Source organism: Tursiops truncatus, chromosome 14 (assembly GCF_011762595.2).
Source record: "Tursiops truncatus isolate mTurTru1 chromosome 14, mTurTru1.mat.Y, whole genome shotgun sequence".
NCBI classification, from domain to species: domain Eukaryota; kingdom Metazoa; phylum Chordata; class Mammalia; order Artiodactyla; family Delphinidae; genus Tursiops; species Tursiops truncatus.
In genome coordinates, this window is record NC_047047.1 from 58209921 (window position 1) to 58232180 (window position 22260).

General features: G+C 34.9%; 1 protein-coding gene and 1 pseudogene across 2 annotated transcripts in view; both read left to right on the forward strand.

Annotated features, from left to right (window-relative positions):
• HNRNPLL (heterogeneous nuclear ribonucleoprotein L like) overlaps positions 1-19985 on the forward strand; it is a 37424-nt gene extending 17439 nt beyond the window's left edge. For both annotated transcript variants that reach the window (XM_019942802.3, XM_019942803.3), the window contains 10 exons: positions 673-758; positions 2297-2393; positions 2481-2553; positions 7047-7118; positions 11368-11585; positions 13465-13586; positions 14039-14240; positions 14908-14965; positions 15056-15154; positions 18260-19985. In XM_019942802.3, the coding sequence (XP_019798361.1) occupies positions 673-758; positions 2297-2393; positions 2481-2553; positions 7047-7118; positions 11368-11585; positions 13465-13586; positions 14039-14240; positions 14908-14965; positions 15056-15154; positions 18260-18315 (1083 nt within the window). In that variant the 3' untranslated portion in view covers positions 18316-19985. The remainder of the gene's footprint in view (positions 1-672; positions 759-2296; positions 2394-2480; positions 2554-7046; positions 7119-11367; positions 11586-13464; positions 13587-14038; positions 14241-14907; positions 14966-15055; positions 15155-18259) is intronic.
• Positions 12749-12848, forward strand: LOC117308003 (U6 spliceosomal RNA; annotated as a pseudogene).
• Positions 19986-22260: the final 2275 nt, after the last annotated feature.

Genomic DNA, 22260 nt, shown 5'->3' on the forward strand with positions numbered 1-22260 from the left:
TGTTTTAGGAGAAAGAATATAACTAGTACAAGTACTCCGATTTGTTTACTGTATCCTTAGTACCTAATGGTGTGGCTGTGTAATTGTAGGTACTCAGAATTTTGAAAGTTGAAGAATTGTTCCTAAGTGGGTATTTAGGGTTCTCTCTTAGATGATTCAGGCATCTTGTTTGGTGAAATTTAACTCAATATAAATGATCTTCCCTGGGTCTTTTATCTATAGCCATTGTCCTTGAAAATAAATACTGAGTTGTTCTACTACTATTCTTTAATAAATATTTATTATTATAATTTAAGTGATTATAGTATTAAACATTTCAGAGTCACATTTGGAAAAAAACAAAGTGATTACAGCTTTGGTTTATTAATTGTGTATTGTCAGAGATTCTTTTAGGTACCTGTTAAGAAAATAAAAATTGAGGATTCATTTAGGAGATTAAAAATAAGTAATAATGCTTTTCAGATGTTTCATTGGAAGTTCTCTAATGTGGGTATATTGTGTAGGTGAAGAAATAACTTTAGATTTATTAAAGTGTTGCAGTTTTTAAAAGTTTAATTAATACTTAACAGAAATGATGTCTTGACAGTTTTTTTTTAGTAAAACAAAAGAGTATAGCTTTATTATTTTTCTAAGTATAAAATGTGATGAAGTCTTGTTTTCTTTACTTCATAGGATGTTTTATATACTGTATGCAATCCTGTTGGAAAAGTGCAACGTATTGTTATATTCAAGAGAAATGGGATACAAGCAATGGTTGAATATCCTTTATTTGTAAATTTTTTATTGATGTGTGTGAATACTGTGTAATATAGATCTTAATTTTTCCTGTTTAATCATTTCTAGACAAGTGATGTTTATTCTCCCCACCATCCCCTATATCTATTTGTCTTTGATTTAAAGAATGAAACTGCAATACCCACAGAGAATTTTACTATTTTTGATAAAATAACTTGCTACCATAAAATAGTCCATTGTTTCATCTTACAGCGTGCTTTGCTGTTTTAATGAGGAAAAAATAACACTGTTTGATAATATGTTCACTTGTACCTTTTTGAAATTTTTCCCAAATGGACTTTTCTGAATCTCTCTTTAAAATAGGCAGCTTGGAAGTATCAAAACTTTGGAGTTAATAGACCATTTCTTGCCTTTCTTCACTGAATCTTTTAAATGGTCATGGTTTATGTAAGACCTGCTTCCCTATGTTAAATTTGTTATACGTTGAGTAAAAAGAGCAAGTTGCAAAATAGTACATATAGTACAATCCCATTAAAAAATAATAATTTTAAAAAGACGTAACTTATGTGTATGCATAGAAAAAGGTTGGGATATACAACAAACGCTTTTTTTTTTAATTTTTTAAAAATTTATTTTATTTATTTAATTTTGGCTGCATTGGGTTTTCGTTACTGCACATGGGCTTTCTCTAGTTGTGGCGAGTGGGGGGCTACTCTTCGTTGTGGTGCACAGGCTTCTCATTGCGGTGGCTTCTTTTGTTGTGGAGCACAGGCTCTAGAGTTCAGGCTCAGTAGTTGTGGTGCACGGACAGGCGGGTTCTTAACCACTGCGCCACCAGGGAAGCCCTATAGCAAACCCTTTATGGTGCTTACTCTGGCAAGTTGTTTTTTTTTTTTTTTCCCTACTACTTTTGTGGTTTGATTTTTTAATTTTTTTTAACAATTACAAACTTAAGTAATTTTTAAAAACTAGTAAAATGAAAGATAAAGATTATAAACTCAGCCTTCTCAGAAATATATAAAAATCAAGTATTTCTTTTGTATTATATTGATTCTTTGTAATGTTCTTCCTACTTTATTTATTTATTTATTTTTGGCCATTCCATGCAGCTTGCGCAGCTTGCAGGATCTTAGTTTCCTGACCAGGGATTGAACCCATGCCCTTGGCAGTGAACGTGTGGAGCCCTAACCACTGGACAACCCTGTTCTTCCTACTTAAAGAGTAAAATATTTCCTGTTTCAAGATAGAAAGCTGGCCTTTGCTAGGGAATGGGACCATGCTCCATGCTCCCTCCCACACACCCCCAAACCACAGGTTATAAAGTACTTCTGATGACCTAGAAGGATTAATGTATTATAAGTAGTTTTGGTTGTATTACGTTTTCTTTGGTACCCTTGATCTTAAAAATAAATTCTCCTACTAAAATTCATAGAAATTTTATTTGGTAAAGCATTTTCAGAAGTGAGAAAGTTATTTCTCATTTTTTTCAGTCCATTTCTTAATGGAGTGAATAATGATAAATTTTGGACACCTTAAACCAAATTTCCTTAATAGAGCTTATGTTTGAATCAGTCCTTTGTGCCCAGAAAGCTAAAGCAGCACTCAATGGAGCAGATATATATGCTGGATGTTGCACACTAAAAATTGAATATGCAAGGGTAAATATTTTTTTTCAACACTTCACCAAAGAAATATATATGCTTTGGATATACAATGTGAACTTACTTTCTTTTTAATCTTAACAGCCAACTCGTCTAAATGTTATTAGGAATGACAATGACAGTTGGGACTACACTAAACCATATTTGGGAAGACGCGGTAAGTATTTTATGCATTTTAGATGTACTTACATCTGCTGTCAAATTTTTACATGCAGTTAGAGTCCTTTTTCCTGAGATGAGCTAGTTCATTCAAATGATGAAAACCTTGTTGGTGAAGCTTTTGTTGCAAAAGACCTTGTAATGCTGGAAAAGAACCTTGAACATTAGTGCCCCTTACTGGTATGTACTGAGTTATTTATATTTAGTTCAACAAGGAGCCCACACATACAGGCACGCCCGCAGTTCAAGGACTTGCATTTCTCCAAGCAGCTCTCTCTCTTTGGAGGAGAGGAAACTGATTCAGAATATTACTTACAAACTGCAGACTTGCACACTGCTTCTCTATGGAAAGGACTTTTCCCCCAAGCTGGACGAGGCATTAAGAAGGATAGAGGACTCCAGCAGGCTGACTCTACACTTCATCACGCACAACATCGGCATCAGCAAAAAGCCCTCTGAAAAACTCAGACTTGCAATTCACCTTGACTGCATACTGCATGCACCATCACCCCAAGTTTTTAAAGGAGGACACTTAACAGTACTTCAGACTTGCATGGGATGAATACCATGATAGACTGTGCCCACTTATTCAAGTTGTATGTATATATTGGTTTGACTTCCCTTAAGGTTTCAGTTGTAGAATTTAAAACTTTTCACTGACGGATACTAGATTTTATAACAATGTTGTAAATCTTAATGCCCGTTGCTGTAACTGTTAGCAGCTTAGATTCAAATTGTTAATTGACAAATAACCAGGGCCAATTTATCTACAGGTCTTGGGAATTATAATGCTCAACCAATCCACACAGATATTAAAGATAAAAGGATTAGAAAGGTGCATACTTGCTGCACTTTAAGTTTACTTTTTTTTTCCCTCAATTGTGGACATTGAATAGAATAACATAATAATGAAAAGATGCATTATATGTAAAAGACGATTTTCTGTGTGGTTTGATTTTTGTAAAGTGGCTGTTTATAAGTTGTCACTTTTTGTAACAATTTAAGGTTATCACTCATGTTAATTTGTGTAACTAGAAATTTTGACATTTCAAGTGTAGGTGAAAATACCATGTGTGTTCAAGGTAGAATATATTTAAACTTGATAAATCTGAAAATAGGATCATTTCATTTGAGATGCATTTTCACCTATAACTTATAAATGCTAGATTTCATGAGCATAGATTTAACTGATAAAATTGTTCAACTAACTGTATGGCAATTCTGGAATATACAAATAAAAATGTGGATCTTGTAAAAACAAGGGGGCTGCAGTATTGGCTACATCTCAACTACAATATCAGTGTCTGAACCATGTGTTGGAAAAACTCACCAAGATGAGTGTGTCTGTAGAAGTCAGTATAAGTAGGAAAAAATTTTATGGCATCCAAAATATCTTGGGCAGTAGGGACTCCATAGTGCATGTACTCTTGCCAAAAGAAAAAAATGAGACAGTGTGGTGATCCTTTGCATGTTTGAATATTTAGGACTTTTGGATGATTGGCTCCTTTAATTCTTAGTTCTCAGGAAATCATCTTGCCTTATGCATGGGGTTGCAGACAGGTTTGTTTAGTAATGCAGCTTTGGCTGGACCCCACATTTTTCACTATCACAGAAATCTGCTTGGCAGAGGCTTGGTACAGTTGAATACAGTATTGAAAAACAAAGCCTTAGTACTCAAACAACAGAACAAGTGGTTGATGAGAAATCTCTCACTTCTGTTAAGTTACAGTTACTGAATATTCAGTTTTTTTTTAAACTCATTTGAAATAGTTTTGATTACATTTCTCTTAATGTCTCTTAAAGCATTTGTAGTATGCTTCTTATTTTAATAGTATTTATTCTTTTTTTTTTTTTTTTGCGGTATGCGGGCCTCTCGCTGTTGTGGCCTCTCCCATTGTGGAGCACAGGCTCCGAACGCGCAGTCTCAGTGGCCATGGCTCACGGGCCCAGCCGCTCCGCGGCATGTGGGATCCTCCCGGACCGGGGCACGAACCCGCGCCCCCTGCCTAGGCAGGCGGACTCTCAACCACTGCGCCACCAGGGAAGCCCAATAGTGTTTATTCTTTTAAAAGGTCTGAATTTTACAAAAGCCAGCTTAGATTTTTATACAAGGAATTACAGTCAGAAAGTTTAGAAATGTGTAAGGTAGATATTTAAATAGGGAAATATAATTAAAGGAGGTAAAACAGAGTTTTAGTTATTTATGCTTTCAAGGGAAAAGGATTCTTGTTTTCTAATTCCTTACAGGTAGATACTTGTCTGTATAGCAAATACCATATGGCAGTTTGGTTTTTTGTAGTGACTTTAGCTTCCACTCACGTTGATACTGAATTATAACTTTTTCTACCCAAAAAAGAGTGATTTTATAAATATAACCTCATTTCAAAAAGTTCTTTTCAGCTCAAATTACGTTTTAGTGCAAAGAATTCGTAGCCTAGACTCCAGAGAATCCCTCCAGAAATGTTAAGCAACACTTGTGTATGTGTGCATCTTTTGGGGGAGAAAAAGTCCACAGCTTCCAACAGATTTCAGACTGAATCCATGAAAGGTTACAAACCACTATTTATAGATCGATATATTCAGTGTTTGACTCTTCCTCACCCTTCTTTATGTGACCTTATATTAGGTAGTAAATGCTTCCAATAAAGAGAGTTATTGAAGAGAAATTACTATGAGAAATACATTATGAAGAGAAATTATTCAAGAGAAGTAATGACAATGTTTGGCTGAAAGATACCTTGGAGATCATCTACTCTAACTTCTTCACTTTATGAATGAAGATTATTTCTATGATTATATAGCAAATTACTGGTTAAGTTGAAAATTTATGATTCCTGATTCAGTGCTCTTTCCTTTATAGCACACAGTTAACTATATCAGTAAAACTAAGCCATGAAGACTTTATGGTGGTTTTGGTTTAAGATTCTTAGATCAGATAAGGACTTATATTTACCATTTGGTGGCATGCTTAAGCAGAGGAACGTTAGCAGAATGGAACAGCAGACTGGATTGATTGAAGAAGAGTGAGACTTAAATGATGATGCTGGAAGCCGTGTAAAGAAGGAACTGTGAATGTTTAGACTGGAGAAGAAATGACTTTGGGGAAATGGAGGATCATAATAACTTCTAAGCATCTGAAAGGGTTCTTGGAGGAAGACTAAGTAATGAATAAGGCTGCGAGGCCCTAAATGGAGTAGAATATATGTAGAGGACAAATTTCTGTACAATATAGAAATTAATTTTCTCATAATTTAGAACTAACTGAAAATGTAAGGGAAAGTAGTGAGTACCTTGTTACCAGTGTTGGGTAAGCAGAGGCTAGATGGTCCCAATTGATGGTCTCAGGGATGATGTAAAGAGAATTTAACACTGAATAAAAGTTGAACTAGATGACCTCCTAGGTCCCTTTCAGTGCTATGATAACTTGGAATAGGTAATTAAAACAATACTTCTGTAGACTGAAGTGAAAATTAAAGTATTTCTCATCTCCCATAAACCTCATTTGTTTAGGTGACTAAGGATATGTAGAAAGCCTTTCTCTTTGAATTTTCAAAGATGAGAATGATCAGACTCTTTAGATACATTTAAAAAAATCTTACTGAACACCATAATTTGATCAGCAAACTTTCCCAAAGTATTATACAATGATTTTTAAAATTTACTAACATAGGATGTGCTATTTTAGAAACTTAGAAGTAATTTTTTTATTGATGTCTCAGATTTGGGAAAATTGGCATGCCTTCCCTAAAAATGTAGTTAGCATAAAAATTATCCTTTAGGAGTATTGTAGTACTCTCGTCCAATAATGTAGCCCCCTTGGTTAGCTTTAACTTGACATATTTAAACTTTGGGGAGTGCTTCTAGTTCTGCCTGGTGTTAAGGTCTATAGACAATGGCCAGTCCATGACACAATATGGACCAGTGATGTGAAAATTTCCAGCTCTCCAGTCAGTAGGTGTTTGTAAATATGTGTATATACATACAAAATACTCTGTGTTTACTGATTGTGAAACCATGTAATACAGGTTGTTGTTGGCTTATGCTGAACTTCTTGAAAGAAGCCCACTTTGAAAATGTGTTGCTGTTGAAGCTAATAGTATGCATCAGGTACTGTCTTTCAAAAGTACTGCACTTAAAGCTTGTTTTAAAGACATGTATTGGTAAAAACTTCTGTACAGTGTCAAACTCTAGCATTGTATACATCACCTTCTGAAAAGTATCCATTCTTTCCTTTAATTTGAAAGTGTGATTGTATTTGGCATTTGCCAAAAAGATATTCTCAAGTTAAGTGGAATTTGTTAGATAGAATTATTTTCTTAAACTTTTGGTGTTTGTATTTAAATTGGATATGAATGGATGTTTAACATTAACCAGGAATCATATTTCTCTTATGAATTGTAATGGATGTTTTGAATGGGTGTTTCCCATGTGAGAACTCTGTTAAGTACTTGGGTCAAAATTGTTAAAACCATGTTTCTACTTTTGTGTCAGATAGAGGAAAGGGTCGCCAGAGACAAGCCATTTTGGGAGAACACCCTTCTTCGTTTAGACATGATGGCTATGGTAAGTTTGTCAAGGCAGAAGGAAGGTAGTATAGACAAACTATTAGAATTTTTGCATTTCTGATGAAGAATGGCACAATTCTTGTCTCTATTTTTCCTGCTCACCTGACTTGGTTTATGGGATCAGTCCCTTATAAATGTACTCCAAAGGAGTTGTCCCAAATCCTTTGTTTTCTTAGGCTATTGTTATATCACATAATCTTTGATATAAATGAGAGCTATTGTTTGGGATTGAAAGCTTTTTTACCATTATATTTTGTTTTGTTTTGTTTGGGCCTTGATTAGTAAGGGGCTCTAGTCTGTCAGAGGACCAGAAAGAAGTATAGCTCAGTAAGTGTATTTTCTTCCATTCTAGCAGTTATGAGTAAAGAGGAATTTAGAGTAATAAAAGGCAGAGAGAATGAGGTATTTGTTGAAAGGAAACATGTTTTTGGTTAGATCCTTAATTCTTTTAGTTCTACAGTTGGTACTTCAGCTTTGGTTAAATTTGTATTTAATTCTTTTTTAAAAACTTCTCAGTTTTAATGTTTGCTATGTTGATAAGTTAAGATTATGAAAGCTAGAATAATAATCTTCCCCAGGAAGAAGTTAGGTATCAGACTGTTGTCTTTGTTAAGTAGATGTTGAGAATTGTTATTGATAAAAGTTTAAACTGGTTATAAGTTCTGTGTTTTTAAATATTTTTTTAGTTTTTAGCTGTAGTTATTGACCCACCTATTCTGTGGTTTAAAGTTGCAGTACAATTAGAGGTACTGTTAGAAGTGGTAGAAAGTAGAAATTGCTATGTTGTACTCTTGGGAGTTATTATCGAAAAGCCACCAGTGTTTCCTGTTGTCCGAAATATTTTCAAATTGTGTACATGTTTGATGACCATTCTTAGCTGTGAGTTTTAGCTTATTCCCTAGTGTCTTTATTTGAACTCCAGGAATTTATTAACCCTGTGTGTGTGTGTTTTTGTGTGTATGTGTATTTGTTCAAGTTTCTGTGGTAGTCTGTATTGCAGAAGAGATTATGAAACAATCTCTATGTTATGTCAAAACAGTAAGTGTGGTATAGAAGGAAAATCTTACTACAGTCGTTTTCGTGTGTTCCTTGTTCATTTTTCTTAGTTGTTTCTTTAACAGAGTAAATATTAAATATGGTCATACAAGTAGTTTTCTGATCCTGCAATGAAGAAACACTTATTAGGAATCTACTGTGCATTGTATAATGGAGGATTTCAAAAGAATGGCTAATCAAAGTTTGTAGTATAGTTGTAGAGTATGTAAATGTGTCATGGCAGTTAGCTTAAGGCCAAAAATTGGTTAAATGTTCTGCTAAAGGGGGTTAGAAAAATCTGTGAGCATATAAATGAAGGACAAAACTCTACTGTAGTAATGTTGACACAGGCTGTTTTCTCAGTATGGCTTTTCAGTTTTGTCTTCACTTAATAAAATACAAGAAAAATTGCATAAACAAGAATATGTTATATGCCCTAGAAGAACTTTATATTTTCTAAAAGCCTATTGTGAAGTTGTGTGTCAGTTTCATGCCCTTATTTATTTAGAGTGTGTGTGTGTGTGTGTGTGTGTGTGTTCACGTGCGTGCACATGTGCGTGTGTGTATAAATATTAAAATGTAAGCTTACTTAAAGAGAGGTGCAAAATTCTTTGGAATGACGTTTCATTCAGGTTCTGGAGAGTCCTGCTGAGGAGGAATGGTTATGGTGGGGTTGTGTAGGGGCGTCCATTCTGAGCTATGTCCATTGAAACATTTAACTAAGGAAAATCTGTTCTACTTTCCTAGGGAAGTAAGCAGAACAGGATATAGGAGATAGTGACAAATAAAGATTGATTGAGGAGAGAAGTAACATGAGGAAACTGGGGAAAAAGCAAAGATGACAGTGGGTGCTAGTGATATTAGCCTTTTTACAAATGCTTCAAATCACAGCTGTATCCCTTCAGATCAGCAGTTCAACAAAACAGGTTTATTTGCATTTTAGTGTCATATCATAGGTAGCTTTTCCTTTATAATGGTATGTGAGAAAGAAGGAATAGAAAAGGTTTATTTAATAGATTAAATTTATTCACATAGTTTATTATAGCAGTATAAATTTGTGCTTTCAGAATTCTTTAGATCTTTTAATTTGGGAAGCCCAGCCATGTGAGATGAACTGATAGAAGCCCTCATATTTGAAAAGTGGCAAAAAATAATGTACAAATTTATTTGCTCTGAGCACAAGAAAAATTTCTATATTAATTGTTAGCATCTTTGGATATGGTTCCTGGACCAAAGATATTTTAAGTATCAAAGATGGGAAAGGCCTTCAAAATGTTCAAGATGCTGTTTATGTAGCATTTTTCCATATAAGTGAATTTTTTAAAACCTGAAGCAGCAAAACATTTTGCATGAACTATTTAGTATAGGAAGCTTTTAAGAGACTTTTTTTTCTTATCTTCTTAATATAGGTAACAATTTAAATAGTGTAAGTAACATAATTTAATACTCGTGGCCCAATGTCATAATTACAAACATCAGGTATTCTTTTGCACTGAATTTAATTATTACCTATGGCAGTAGATTATAAGAGTTTTTGGACCTTGGTCAACTTAAGCAGAGTGTAAGTTTCCACTGCCCATCTACTGTACATTTTTCAACTTACTGTAAAAAAATTTACTGATAATAGTGTAGTGTCATTACTGTACTAACAAATGGTAGTAGTGGGGGTAGGGCTGGGTGGAGTATAATATGCATGTGTATTTTTGCAATAAGGGTAAGAATGATTGATATTTGACCCCAGTATAGGTATAATAGTCTAAATTAGAGGCCAAAATACATAATTACAAGTAACTCATCATGAGCTATATTGATTGTCTTGATAAACTAGATTACCAGCAATAAGAACAGTTGAAAACCATGACCAATTTAAGGCAACACTGATGATGATGTATTGATAAAGTATGCCTCCATAAATTGCAGAATTTACACTATATTTGCGTGTGCTCGGTGGTAGTGTTGCTGTGTTGTTATGAATGGCAGCTATATTTAGAATACTGAATTGGAGTCCACATAAGCTGTAATAATGTGCTATGATATCAAAATATAGTAGTTCTTAGTAACTCACCTAGTAGATGACAAGTGTCCCTTAGTCTAACATAAAAATGAAAGCCAGTAACATTACATATTATTCTTAAGAAATGAGGAAAGAACTTGGGTTTTTGGATTGGTTTCTTGCACACCAGGAGAATCGTTGCATGCACCCCAGAGCATGCTTCTCTAATCACTGACTCAGGAGTGCCTAAGATGTTGGTTTATGTTTTTGGGTTATGTATCTCCATCTTAGTTGCTTCTTCTGAGTTCTTACGCCTCTCTTCTTGCTACTGTAAATGTGCCCTGTGCAGACTTTTAGTATCACAGTTTCTCCAGACTCCCTCATTCCCATCTCTTCCATTCACCCTAGCTTTGTTTTTCCTCTTACTTCTAATCTATTACGGATGGGAAAACAGGATAAATTAAAGTTGTTTTGAACTACTCTAGAGTTAGCAAGTTGATTCTTAGTAAAGATTCTTAGTATAAGAGCTGGATTTGTTTGTGTTTCTGTGACAGCAGTTTCAGATACTCAAGCATTTTTTTCTTCTGGATTCTTGATGTTGTTTCAAATAATAGAAGTTGCTGAATAATGACACCTCTGAGTATGTGTGTGTGTGTGGGGGTTATTAACTAAATCTAGGGTTTTAGTTTCCTAAATTGTAATCAGGGGAATAAAATACTAACCTGCAAGTACATTAATAGTAAAATATATTCAAGGGGACAGCTTTTCAGTGGAACTAAAGATGTTCTTTTTGTTATATCTGTATATAGTTTACTAGATTTCACTGTAGATTTTATTATACTATCCTCCAAAAGATGTTGGCAGAAGTTTTTTTTTTAATTTTGAAGTATAATTTATATATAGTGGCCCAAAGTTTTACACTGATTCCTCCTCTATCTGTAGCCTGATCTTGTATACTTTTTTGTTAAACTACTGTTTTTTAAAAATAAGGACTTAAAGCCTGGTATATGCAGGTGTGTGCAGGTCAGCGTTTATTGGATCTGGTGCAGTAAATACAGATTTTTGTTAATTCCCACAGGTTATATTTGAATATTCATACGTTTGAGTTTTCCTTGGATATACATCAACCTAGCTAATATTAAGAGTTTGTTTTTGTGTGCGGTGAAGTGTGTCTGCTAAAGTTGTGTTTTGTTTTGTTTTGTTTTGTTTTGTTTAATAGGATCCCATGGTCCATTATTACCTTTACCAAGTCGTTACAGAATGGGTTCTCGAGATACACCTGAGCTTGTTGCCTATCCATTACCGCAGGCATCTTCCTCTTACATGCATGGAGGAAATCCCTCTGGTTCAGTTGTAATGGTTAGTGGATTACATCAACTAAAAATGAATTGTTCAAGAGTCTTCAACCTATTCTGCTTATATGGAAATATTGAAAAGGTGAGTTTTCATTTAAAAAAATTATTATTTGTTTTAAGTTTCATTTTATATGAGCTTCTTTTGCTAGGATATGTAGTAGGAAAATCTGAAAAGGCTGCAAATATGTGTGTCTTCTCACACACAAGTTCTTTCAGTAGTGATCCACATAAGCTAAAAATTCATTAGGTAGGAATTCTAGAAATTATTTTTTGTAGGTAAGTGATCAGAATAGGATGTTGGTACTAAAAATATTTTTTAAATTACTAATATAAGTCCAAAACAGCAAGTAGTTTAATCAATTACTAGCATATTATAGGCATAAAACCTATATATTTTTTAATCATTTCAAAGATATTCTAACATTTAACATGTTGAACTGTGGAATTTTGAAAAAGCAGTTACTTTCTTGGAGCTAGGTATATATAAACATGTCTCAGAGTTTGACCATAGCTATGAATTTTAGGAGAGTTCTAGATTCATATATTTGCCTTCCAAATATTAGAGTTCTAGTATCTTCTGAGGAACAACATACTTTAACCTCAGTCAGTATTTGAAGTTGATCCACTTTGATAGAATGTGTCCAAAACTTTCTGTCTGGAGGCTTACACTCAAAACGTAGCAAAACATTTAAATTTCACACATTTTGAAGATCTTTAAAATTGTAACTTTATTTTCACCAGATAACTCTGTGGTTTCCCAAGATCTGTGATGTTTTGTTTATTTTTTTATTTATTATTTTTTTCAAAGAGGTCTTTATTTATTTTTGGCTGCGTTGGGTCTTCATTGCTGCGCACGGGCTTTCTCTAGTTGCAGTGAGCAGGGTCTACTCTTCCTGTGGTGTGTGGCTTCTCATTGTGGTGGCTTCTCTTGTTGCAGAGCACGGGCTCTAGGCGTGTGGGCTTCAGTAGTTGTGGCACACGGGCTCAGTAGTTGTGGCTCACAGGCTCTAGAACGCAGGCTCAGTAGTTGTGGCACGCGGGCTTAGTTGCTCTGCGGCATGTGGGATCTTCCTAGACCAGGGCTGGAGCCCGTGTCCCCTGCATTGGCAGGTGGATTCTTAACCACTGTGCCACCAGGGAAGTCCTGTTCAATGTGTTATTAATGTTAGTGGTACTTAATAGCTGTTTAGGGACTTTCCAAGGTGTAGGCACTATCCTGAAAGATAGTCATACTTTATTCCATCTAACCCTTACAGCATTATATACTAAAATTGGAATAATATAAGAGGATAAGTATGGCTCTGTCAAAGATGTCATGAAAACTTGTGAAGTGTTGCCTATTTTTTAAACTGCCCCTCCTTGCCTAAGCCTTCTTACTGGCAGTGCTGTCTCAAGGCCATCTTGTGTTATTTCTTACATGGTATCTTGTTTATTGCTTAAAGCAATAAATGGCACTCTGAATAGTTGGTAATTACTATTTACTTTAAAATTTCTGACCTACCTACTGGAATATAAGCTTTAAGAAGACTGTGTCTATTATGTTTGCCATTAAATCCCCAGTACCTAGCACAGTATGTTTATTAGAACATGTTAGGCACTTAATAAATACTTACTGAATGAATAAATATTGATGAGTCCTGCCAAATGTTATTATTATCTCCATTTTAAAAGGAAGTCTGTGGCTCAGAGAAGTGAAGTAAATTGCCCCAAATCACACAATTAATAAATAGCAGAGTCAAGGCAAGCCTATGCTCTTCTTTAGTGTGCTGTACAATAGAACTGTAGTCTTGCTTTTAAACTTTATTGAATTTTGGTTAGAATGTCTAATAGCAGAGCAGAATAAAGTTAAGATTCCAGGTGATCTTCTTTATTTGATATCAACCACCTATAGTACCTTTTAGAAATTCTGTTACTGTAAAAGGGAATTAAATGTTGACCTTTTTGGGATTTTGTATTTACAGGTAAAATTTATGAAGACCATTCCTGGTACAGCACTGGTAGAAATGGGTGATGAGTATGCTGTAGAAAGAGCTGTCACACATCTTAACAATGTCAAATTATTTGGGAAAAGACTTAACGTTTGGTAATTATTTATCTTAAGTGGTAAATTTAAAAAATACTTATCCTTTTTATTAGAGACATTAATTTCCATTTTAGAATATCTGAAACTAGCAGCTATAGTGATGTCATTTTAGACACTTAGGGTCGTATAATTTAGATTTTCCATATTATACCTAGTTTTAGTTTTATGGTCATAAAATAGCATGTTAAAATGAGCAAGTTTTTTTTATTAAAGTTTTCTAATATGAAAATATATTCAATAGATTTTTCTTTCTAAGTGATGTCTAAACTGTAAGAGTGATTATAACTCAAACTAAATTTAAATATTAGTAAATACTGAAACTGTAAATTGCTACATATGCCTTTTTTGTTAAGATTGATACAGGCCTTTATGTTAACATTTTGAGACTGCCTACTTGCTGCTTTTTATCTAACAAAGGTATGTTCTGTACTTCTTACCTTTCCGATCTTTAGTGTGTCTAAACAACATTCAGTTGTTCCAAGTCAAATATTTGAGCTGGAGGATGGTACAAGTAGCTACAAGGATTTTGCAATGAGCAAAAATAATCGCTTTACAAGTGCTGGCCAAGCATCTAAGAATATAATCCAGCCACCCTCGTGTGTACTGCATTATTATAATGTTCCATTGTGTGTCACAGAAGAGACCTTCACAAAGGTAGGCACTGGAATACAAATTGTGTAGAATGTTCCTATTTTAAAATATATCATGTTTTAGCCTCATTTTAAAGTCTTGCTCTGTTCATCTTCTGCTTTTGATATTATTGGTATTCTGTTACTTATTTGGTACTTAATATAGTACATCCTTTGACCATTGTACTTTTCTGGCCTCCATCCTTCACTGGTCTCTTTGTTGTTTTGTGGCTCAGTCGTTTTGAGAGTTGGAATTAGAATGAGGTACCCTTAGTCCTGCATTCAGAAAGTTCTTTTACCATGTCCTTAGATCTCACCCATAACAAAATTTTATATATCCCTGCATTTTTCCCTAACTATAGGAAATGCTTCAGAAAAGAATTGATTTTTCTGGAACACTACTCCCTATCTTAGGTACTCGATAAACCCTGGTCAGCTTTGAGAATATATATTTCAGTTACAAATCTTGTTTTATTGTACAACACTAAAATTATATACATAGTTTATAGGATATCACTATTTTAATTGATTTTCTCATGCACCTTGTTAATCTAAAAACATATTTGATTTAATTCATTCATGCCATACTCAAAACTAAAATGCTACCATAAAGTTTACTTTCTGGGGGGAGAAAAGGGTAGGAATCTTTATTTTGGCTGTATTTTTAATGGAGTTTTACATTTCTTTGACAGTTGTGTAATGACCATGAAGTTCTTACATTCATCAAATATAAAGTATTTGATGCAAAACGTAAGTGCACATTTTCTCTTTTTAAGTTTCCTGGTTAATTTGATGATAAGCAAATAACAACTGAAGTTGTGTTTCTTTGTTTTGTTTTAGCTTCTGCCAAAACACTTTCTGGGCTGTTAGAATGGGAATGCAAAACTGATGCAGTAGAAGCCCTCACAGCACTAAATCACTACCAGATAAGAGTTCCAAGTAAGTAAAATCGTGTCATAATTATTCAGTGGGAGTTACCATCAGAAACATTGTTGATAATTTAAAAGTAATATTTATTGGTTGTTTTTTAATACAGAGAAGTTTGAATTTTAAAAAGGCATATAAATCCCACAACCCTCATAATTCTTACATTAGTTACCTCTTGCTGTGTAACAAATTATTGCAGTATTTAGCAGCTTAAAACAGCAAAACATTTATTATCTTACTGTTTCTGAGGATCAGTAATCTGTGTACAGTTTCGCTGGGTAGTTCTGGCTGGTAGTTCAGCCTCTCATGAGGCTGCCTGCCGTCAGCTATAATCTGCAGTCATTTCAAGTCTTATGACTGGCGGCTGGAAGATCCACTTCCACGCTCACTCATGTGGTTCTTTGTAGGGACAGTAAGCCACATTGGCCATTTCATGGTAGCTCTTTTCTTTCCGAATGAGTGATTCAAGAAAGATGAGAGCAAAAGGCCAAAAAAACAAAAGCCACAGTGTCTTTCATAACCTAATACCGGAAGTAACATACCATCACTTATGCTGTAATCTTGTGGTCCCACTGACCAACCATGATCCGGTGTAGGAGGCAGGGAACATTGGGGCCATCTTGGAGGCTGACTTCCATAATTCCTGTTGATCTTTTTAGAAGAAAGCGATAAATATATATGGTTAAAAAACTCAAACAGTAAATACTGGTACAAATGAAAGTTAAAGCTTTCTATAACCTCTAACCTTTCTTTTTCCTTTTATTCCTCCTCCCCAATGTATATATCTACATTTTAAAAACTTACACAAAATGGTTCTTCTATACATACTATTGTGTGCCTTGCTGTTTTCACTTAATATATCTTGGAGCTGTTCTCTATCAGCAGGTGCAACGCTACCCTGGTTTTTTTTCCCCCACAGAGTAGCTATTTTTAGTAGAGATGTACCACAGTTTATTCAATTTATCCACTTCCCCACTGATGAACACTGGTTGTTCCCAATTGTGTTTTTCTATTAGTGCAGTAAACATCCTTATAGTTGCATGTTTTGTGTTTGTAGGGCAGTTTCCTCATAGTGGAGAGCAAAAAGGTTTATATTTTGGTAAATGTTTCTAGATTGCCCTTTACAAAGGTTACACAACTCTACCACCTGTGGTATATGAAAATGCCAACTGCCCAACACTCTTACCAACACCAAGTGTTGTCAGACTTTGAATTTTAGCAATATGATAGATGAAAAATGGTAGTCCACATTATTTTAATTTGTATCAAATGAAACTGTCACTCTCTTTGTTTATTCTCTCTATAATGGTAAATGGCCTCTTTTTTACAGTGCAAAGAACACTCAAGTATTTAACTTTTGAAGTTTGTGCTGTGTAATTTACTTTGATCTTGGATCTGAAGAGTGTTGAAACTTTATTTTTCTAAATGATAGGAGAAAAAATAGTATTAATTTTATTAGGTGTGATGATGAATGATTGTGGAAGGGGGAAAAAATGAATACACACTGAAGGATTTATGGGTGGAATAACATATCTAGGATTTGCTTTAAAATATTCTAGCCCCGGGCTTCCCTGGTGGCACAGTGGTTGGGAGTCCGCCTGCTGATGCAGGGCACACGGGTTCGTGCCCTGGTCCGGGAAGATCCCACATGCCGCGGAGCGGCTGGGCCTGTGAGCCATGGCCGCTGAGCCTGCGCGTCCGGAGCCTGTGCTCCTCAACGGGAGAGGCCACAACAGTGAGAGGCCCGTGTACAGCAAAAAAAAAAAAAGTTAAAAGATATTCCAGCCCCTCAAGAGTGTGCGGAGAGTAGGTAGATGAAGTAAGACTGCCAAATGTTGACAATTATTGAAGCTATGTGGATGTTTATTATACTGATCCATATACTTTTTTTATGTTTGAAAATTTTCTTACTAAAAAGTTAAAAAATAAACAAGTAGGAATACCTCTTTTCATTTTACCTTTAGTCACAAAAGCAAATTTTAAATAGTGAGTCAACACTTAATTTTTGATGGAAAATTTTAAAAGACTTTATATGTATATTTGAGATATATTCAAAACAGTGTATGACTTGCAAACTCCTTGGAGACAGGTACAATTATTTCTTTTTTTATCCTCTGCAGTGTCTTGCAAATATTTGTTGATGTATATGCTTTTTCTTTTATAGGAATTTTTTTCCTTAAGGAGCGATAACCTTTTTTTTTTTTTTTTTTTTTTTTTTTTGCGTTACACGGGCCTCTCACTGTTATGGCCTCTCCCGTTGCGGAGCACAGGCTCCAGACGTGCAGGCTCAGCGGCCATGGCTCATGGGCCCAGCCGCTCCACGGCATGTGGGATCTTCCCGGACCAGGGCACGAACCCATGTCCCCTGCATCGGCAGGCGGACTCTCAACCACTGCGCCACCAGGGAAGCCCAGGAGCGATAACTTTTAATACTAAAATTCTGGTACATTAAGATACCAGAATTATTTCTGCCTGTTCTGAAAAGTTAAAGAGGAATGTATAAAATTGAAGTATTTTTGTGGATTATACCTTTTTTTTTTTTTTAGCAATTTTAAAATTCATATGCCCCGTTGATGATCAGAGATTTAATACTTGCTCTCCTGGAACTTTTTCAGCTCATTGATATCTTCTTATACATTTCAGTCTTAACCCATTTCCCAAGCTATATTTGAATTAACTTTTATAGAGTAATTACCATTGGTAATATTTTCTGCAAAGTAGTTTTGCTGTTGGACTTAGATAAGCCTAATCCTGATACTATTTATCTGTAATGTCTAATTCACTAAAAAAAGATTGTGGGAGCCTCCTATGTGTCAAATAATGTGTAGAACAATAGGAATGTAAAAATGGACAAAGTTCCGGCCTTCATGGAGCTTACCTGCTAGTAGGTATGAACGAAAGAAATCTTGCCCTTACCTTACATAAAAATTTTCCTTCTTCCAGTACTATAAAAAGGTGAAATATTGGGTCGGTTAAAAAGTTCATTCGGGTTTTTCTGTAAGATGTTACGGAAAAACCCGAATGAACTTTTTGGCCAACCCAGTAATTTACTCCGCTAACTCAAGGTAATCATGAAAGTTTAAGGGAACTATTAACTTTGTTTTTTAATTTTTACAGATGGTTCCAATCCCTATACATTGAAGCTTTGCTTTTCTACGTCATCCCATTTATAAGAAGAGAAGAGCATGTTAGAATTTATGTTTACCTTTATTACAACTTCAAAGCTACACTTCATTTTAAAAAAGAACTAAAATGGTTCATCTAATGTTGCCTTGCTTACTTTGATTCAATATCCTGTCCTGTAATAAATATTTTGCCTTGAGTAAATTTGTTGTAAACTTAAATATTGAATTGCTTTCATTTTAAATAGAATATCATAATGTAGACTATCTACAGCTTTCTTGTAGATTACATAAATATATCATTTCTAATCTTATTTTTCTTCCACAGTGAAAATATATTTGCATTCTTAATGCTAATTATCTGCAAGTATTTTTCCATTGTGTATGAGATTAATGCAGGTGAAAGTATTGCATTTTAATATTATAGAATTCCTATTATATGTTTAGATGTTTAAGTATGTTGCAGTTATTCGTATTAAACATAACTTGTATTTATTAAGTATTTTAATCAAGTTTGAGAATAACATTGCATATATGAAATTTTAAGTACTACAGATTTAGCTGATTTTATATTTCTGAAAGGCTAACAGACATATGGATACACTTGTACAATATGCACTCAAACTTATTTAAACTGTTTTTTTTTTTTTAAGTCATTGTCCATTTGTATTGACATGCCTCTGTTTCTAGTTCCAGTTTGGAGATTTTATAAAGTTACAACAATGAGTTAATGTGTTCATCTTCATTTGTTGCATGTGACTTGATCTTGAAAACACATCTGGTATTTGGCATTGAAATTTTAATAGAAGTTATGATTAACAGTTCCTCTTCTAGGTAATGTGAGATCCACGGATGGGCTTTAGGGAGTCTGTGAACTCCCTAAAATTGTATGTAGAATTTTGGGTACTTGCATTTTTATTTTTTACTCTTAAATCCATCAGTAATATATGTATTTTTCTACATGGTACAAGGTATAAGGATCTAATTTTATTTTTATTCCAAACAGAGATATCTATTTCTTTCAATACCATTTATTAAACATTCTTTCTCCCACTGGATCTGTTTTTTTTTTTTTTTTCTTTTTTTGGGAAAACAACATAATGCATACATAGGCAAGTAAGATATAAGGACTAAGCATTGTATTGAGAGACTATACTATAACACACATGTTATCAGGTTCACAGCTTTTTAATAATAGAAAACTGAGCTAGCCATTTTATTTTCATCTTTAAAAGAAGGGAGAATATGTTTTATCTACCTAGAGTAACTGTGAAGTCTATAGTTGGCAATAGCAGTTTTGTGATCCTGAGAGTTTTAAACAAATTTGTATACAGAAGTTTCATTTAGATCTTTTGAAAAAGCTTTATTTTGAATTTTAACAAAATTCAAAAAAAAGCAGTTTGCCTTAATCCTTTTAGAAATGATGCAGGGGTTTAAAAAATTTTTAAGAGCTATTGAATAGAAAGTTTAGATGGAAATTAAACACACACGTTAACATTTATTTCTCATTGAATTTTGACAGCAATGGACCAATGTCCCTTTAGCCCTCTAGATCTAGAAAATCTTAAATTCAATCTAGAAGCATTTTAGACTCTTATCATGGAACCCAATAAGTTACGCCAAAGGTAACCTGTGAATGAACTATAAATGTATGATACTGGGCTGTGTACCTAAGTTTACCTGACTTTACAATAAATGAAGCTTTTTTCCCTCTTCTATAAGTACTTTTCTACATTTGTTGCAAAATTGCTATGTCTTAATTTTAAAAGGTAACTTGTGAGTTTATGCAATAGTTGTCTCCTTCCCTTGCCCTCCTCTGAAAATAAAGATGGATGTCAGTGTTATAGATTATTTTGTGCCTAAAAGTTTAGGAGACAAACCTGTGGATGGTGACAGGGCTTATTTAATTTATATTTGCTTTAAGTAGTATTGACTTTTAGATATGAATTCTATCTTAATGCTTTCTCCCCACCAAAGTGACAAGTAAATTCTTCAGATGTAACTGAGTTGGTAGGTTGGGCCTTGCTGATTTATGCACTGGTGTGTCAGTCCTACTCTGTTGCTGTCAGTAATGTCTTTGACAGTTTACTTGGGTATCACCACTGTTTTTAATCTTTTACTTTTTAAAAAAAATTAATTTTATTTTTTGGCTGCATATTGGGTGTCTGTTGCTGCTCATGGGCTTTCTCTAGTTATGGCGAGCAGTGTGCGGGCTTCTCATTGTGGTGGCTTCTCTTGTTGCGGAGCACGGGCTCTAGGCGTGTGGGCTTCAGTAGTTGTGGCTCGTGGGCTCCAGAGCGCAGGCTCAGTAGTTGTGGCTCGTGGGCTCTAGAGTGTAGGCTCAGTAGTTGTGGCGCATGGGCTCAGTTGCTCCACGGCATGTGGGATCTTCCGGTACCACAGCTCGAACCTGTGTCCCCTCCTGCAGTAGCAGGCAGATTCTTAACCACTGGGCCACCAGGGAAGCCCAAGAGTATCACCACTGTTAATGGAGTTTGCTTTGGCAACACCAGCAACATTTTTCCCTTTGTTATCTTTCTGCTTTTAAGAGAACATTAAAGATTAGGTCTTATAGCTGTAAAGAAATAGTAGTTTTGAATTTATTTTTTTAATACTGAAATTCGATTCCATATCCAAATCCCATGAAATATTTGATAATAAATCTACAGAAGTGATTCACGGAATATAAGCTGCCTTTTAAAATTCCTACTTTCCTGCAGAGGGTATTACCCTACCAAATAAAAAATATTTGCAGTTGCAGCTGACATGAGACTTAGCAGCACCTTAGTGATTTGATTTATCTAAACAGTATGTTTTCTAGGACTGAACTGAGAGATGAGGATAAGAATGACTAAATGGGGTCAGTTATGTTTCATGTTTTCTTTACATTGCTATCTGGAGGAATAGATAGGTTGCTGGGTAAATGCTTCTTAGTAGTTATCAGTGATATTCTCTTTCTAGAATAAAGAAATTTTGAGTGCAGAACATTCTTCCATAGTTAGGAATATAAAGCACAAGATTTGCTTTACTTAAAAAGTTCAGGTGACAAAGGTCCTTGTACGAAAGGTAACTTACAATAACCTTCCTGTCTCCATATGGCTGTCTGGCCCAAGAGACTTTCAGTCCATTTGAGGGGCCATGTAAAGAGAGGTTCTTATTCATAGTACTGCTGGTTGGGCTCATAGAGTTAAGCCTTAAAAAAACAAGGCCATTTGATGAAATGAAAATGTAAGGTTCATAGGTTCTGTCTCTCAGCATGTTTTATTCAGAGTTTTTTGGTTTTTTTTTTTTAACTATAATGATTTCCAATATCAACCAAAAAGTAAGTGAGTGTGCAGACATGATTCTTGTTTAAGCCAAAAAAAAGTTGCTGGGGATTTTAAATCTAGTGGCTGTTTAATCTGTGATGTCATTGCTTTTTCCTAAAACCTAGCATTTCCACCAAATGGATTCAAGTGTTAATTAAAATGATCTATTTTATTTTAGTAAGCTTATCATTTTCCTTGCCACCTCAATTTTAACATGCTTTGAACTTGAACAAATACAGTGGATTTTGCTTTACTAGTAAAAGTTTCTTCAATATAAAGCCTCTTATCTGAGGGAACACTTGAAATTCTCTTAGGTTTAATTTATGAATGAGGAAGTTAGAAATGGTAGGTATTGCTGTGCCTCCGCCCTTCCCTGTTATGTAGAGTAATCAAGGTTTGAGTGAGCCTGACTGAGTCTTGTCCCTCTAGCCCAGTGGTTCTTTTTTTTTTTTTTTTTGCGGTACGTGGGCCTCTCACTGTTGTGGCCTCTCCTGCTGCGGAGCACAGGCTCCGGACATGCAGGCTCAGCGGCCATGGCTCACGGATCCAGCCACTCCGCGGCATGTGGGATCCTCCCGGACCAGGGCACGAACCTGTGTCCCCTGCATTGGCAGGCGGACTCTCAACCACTGCACCACCAGGGAAACCCTAGCCCAGTGGTTCTTAATAACAAAGCTACCGCCCCCTT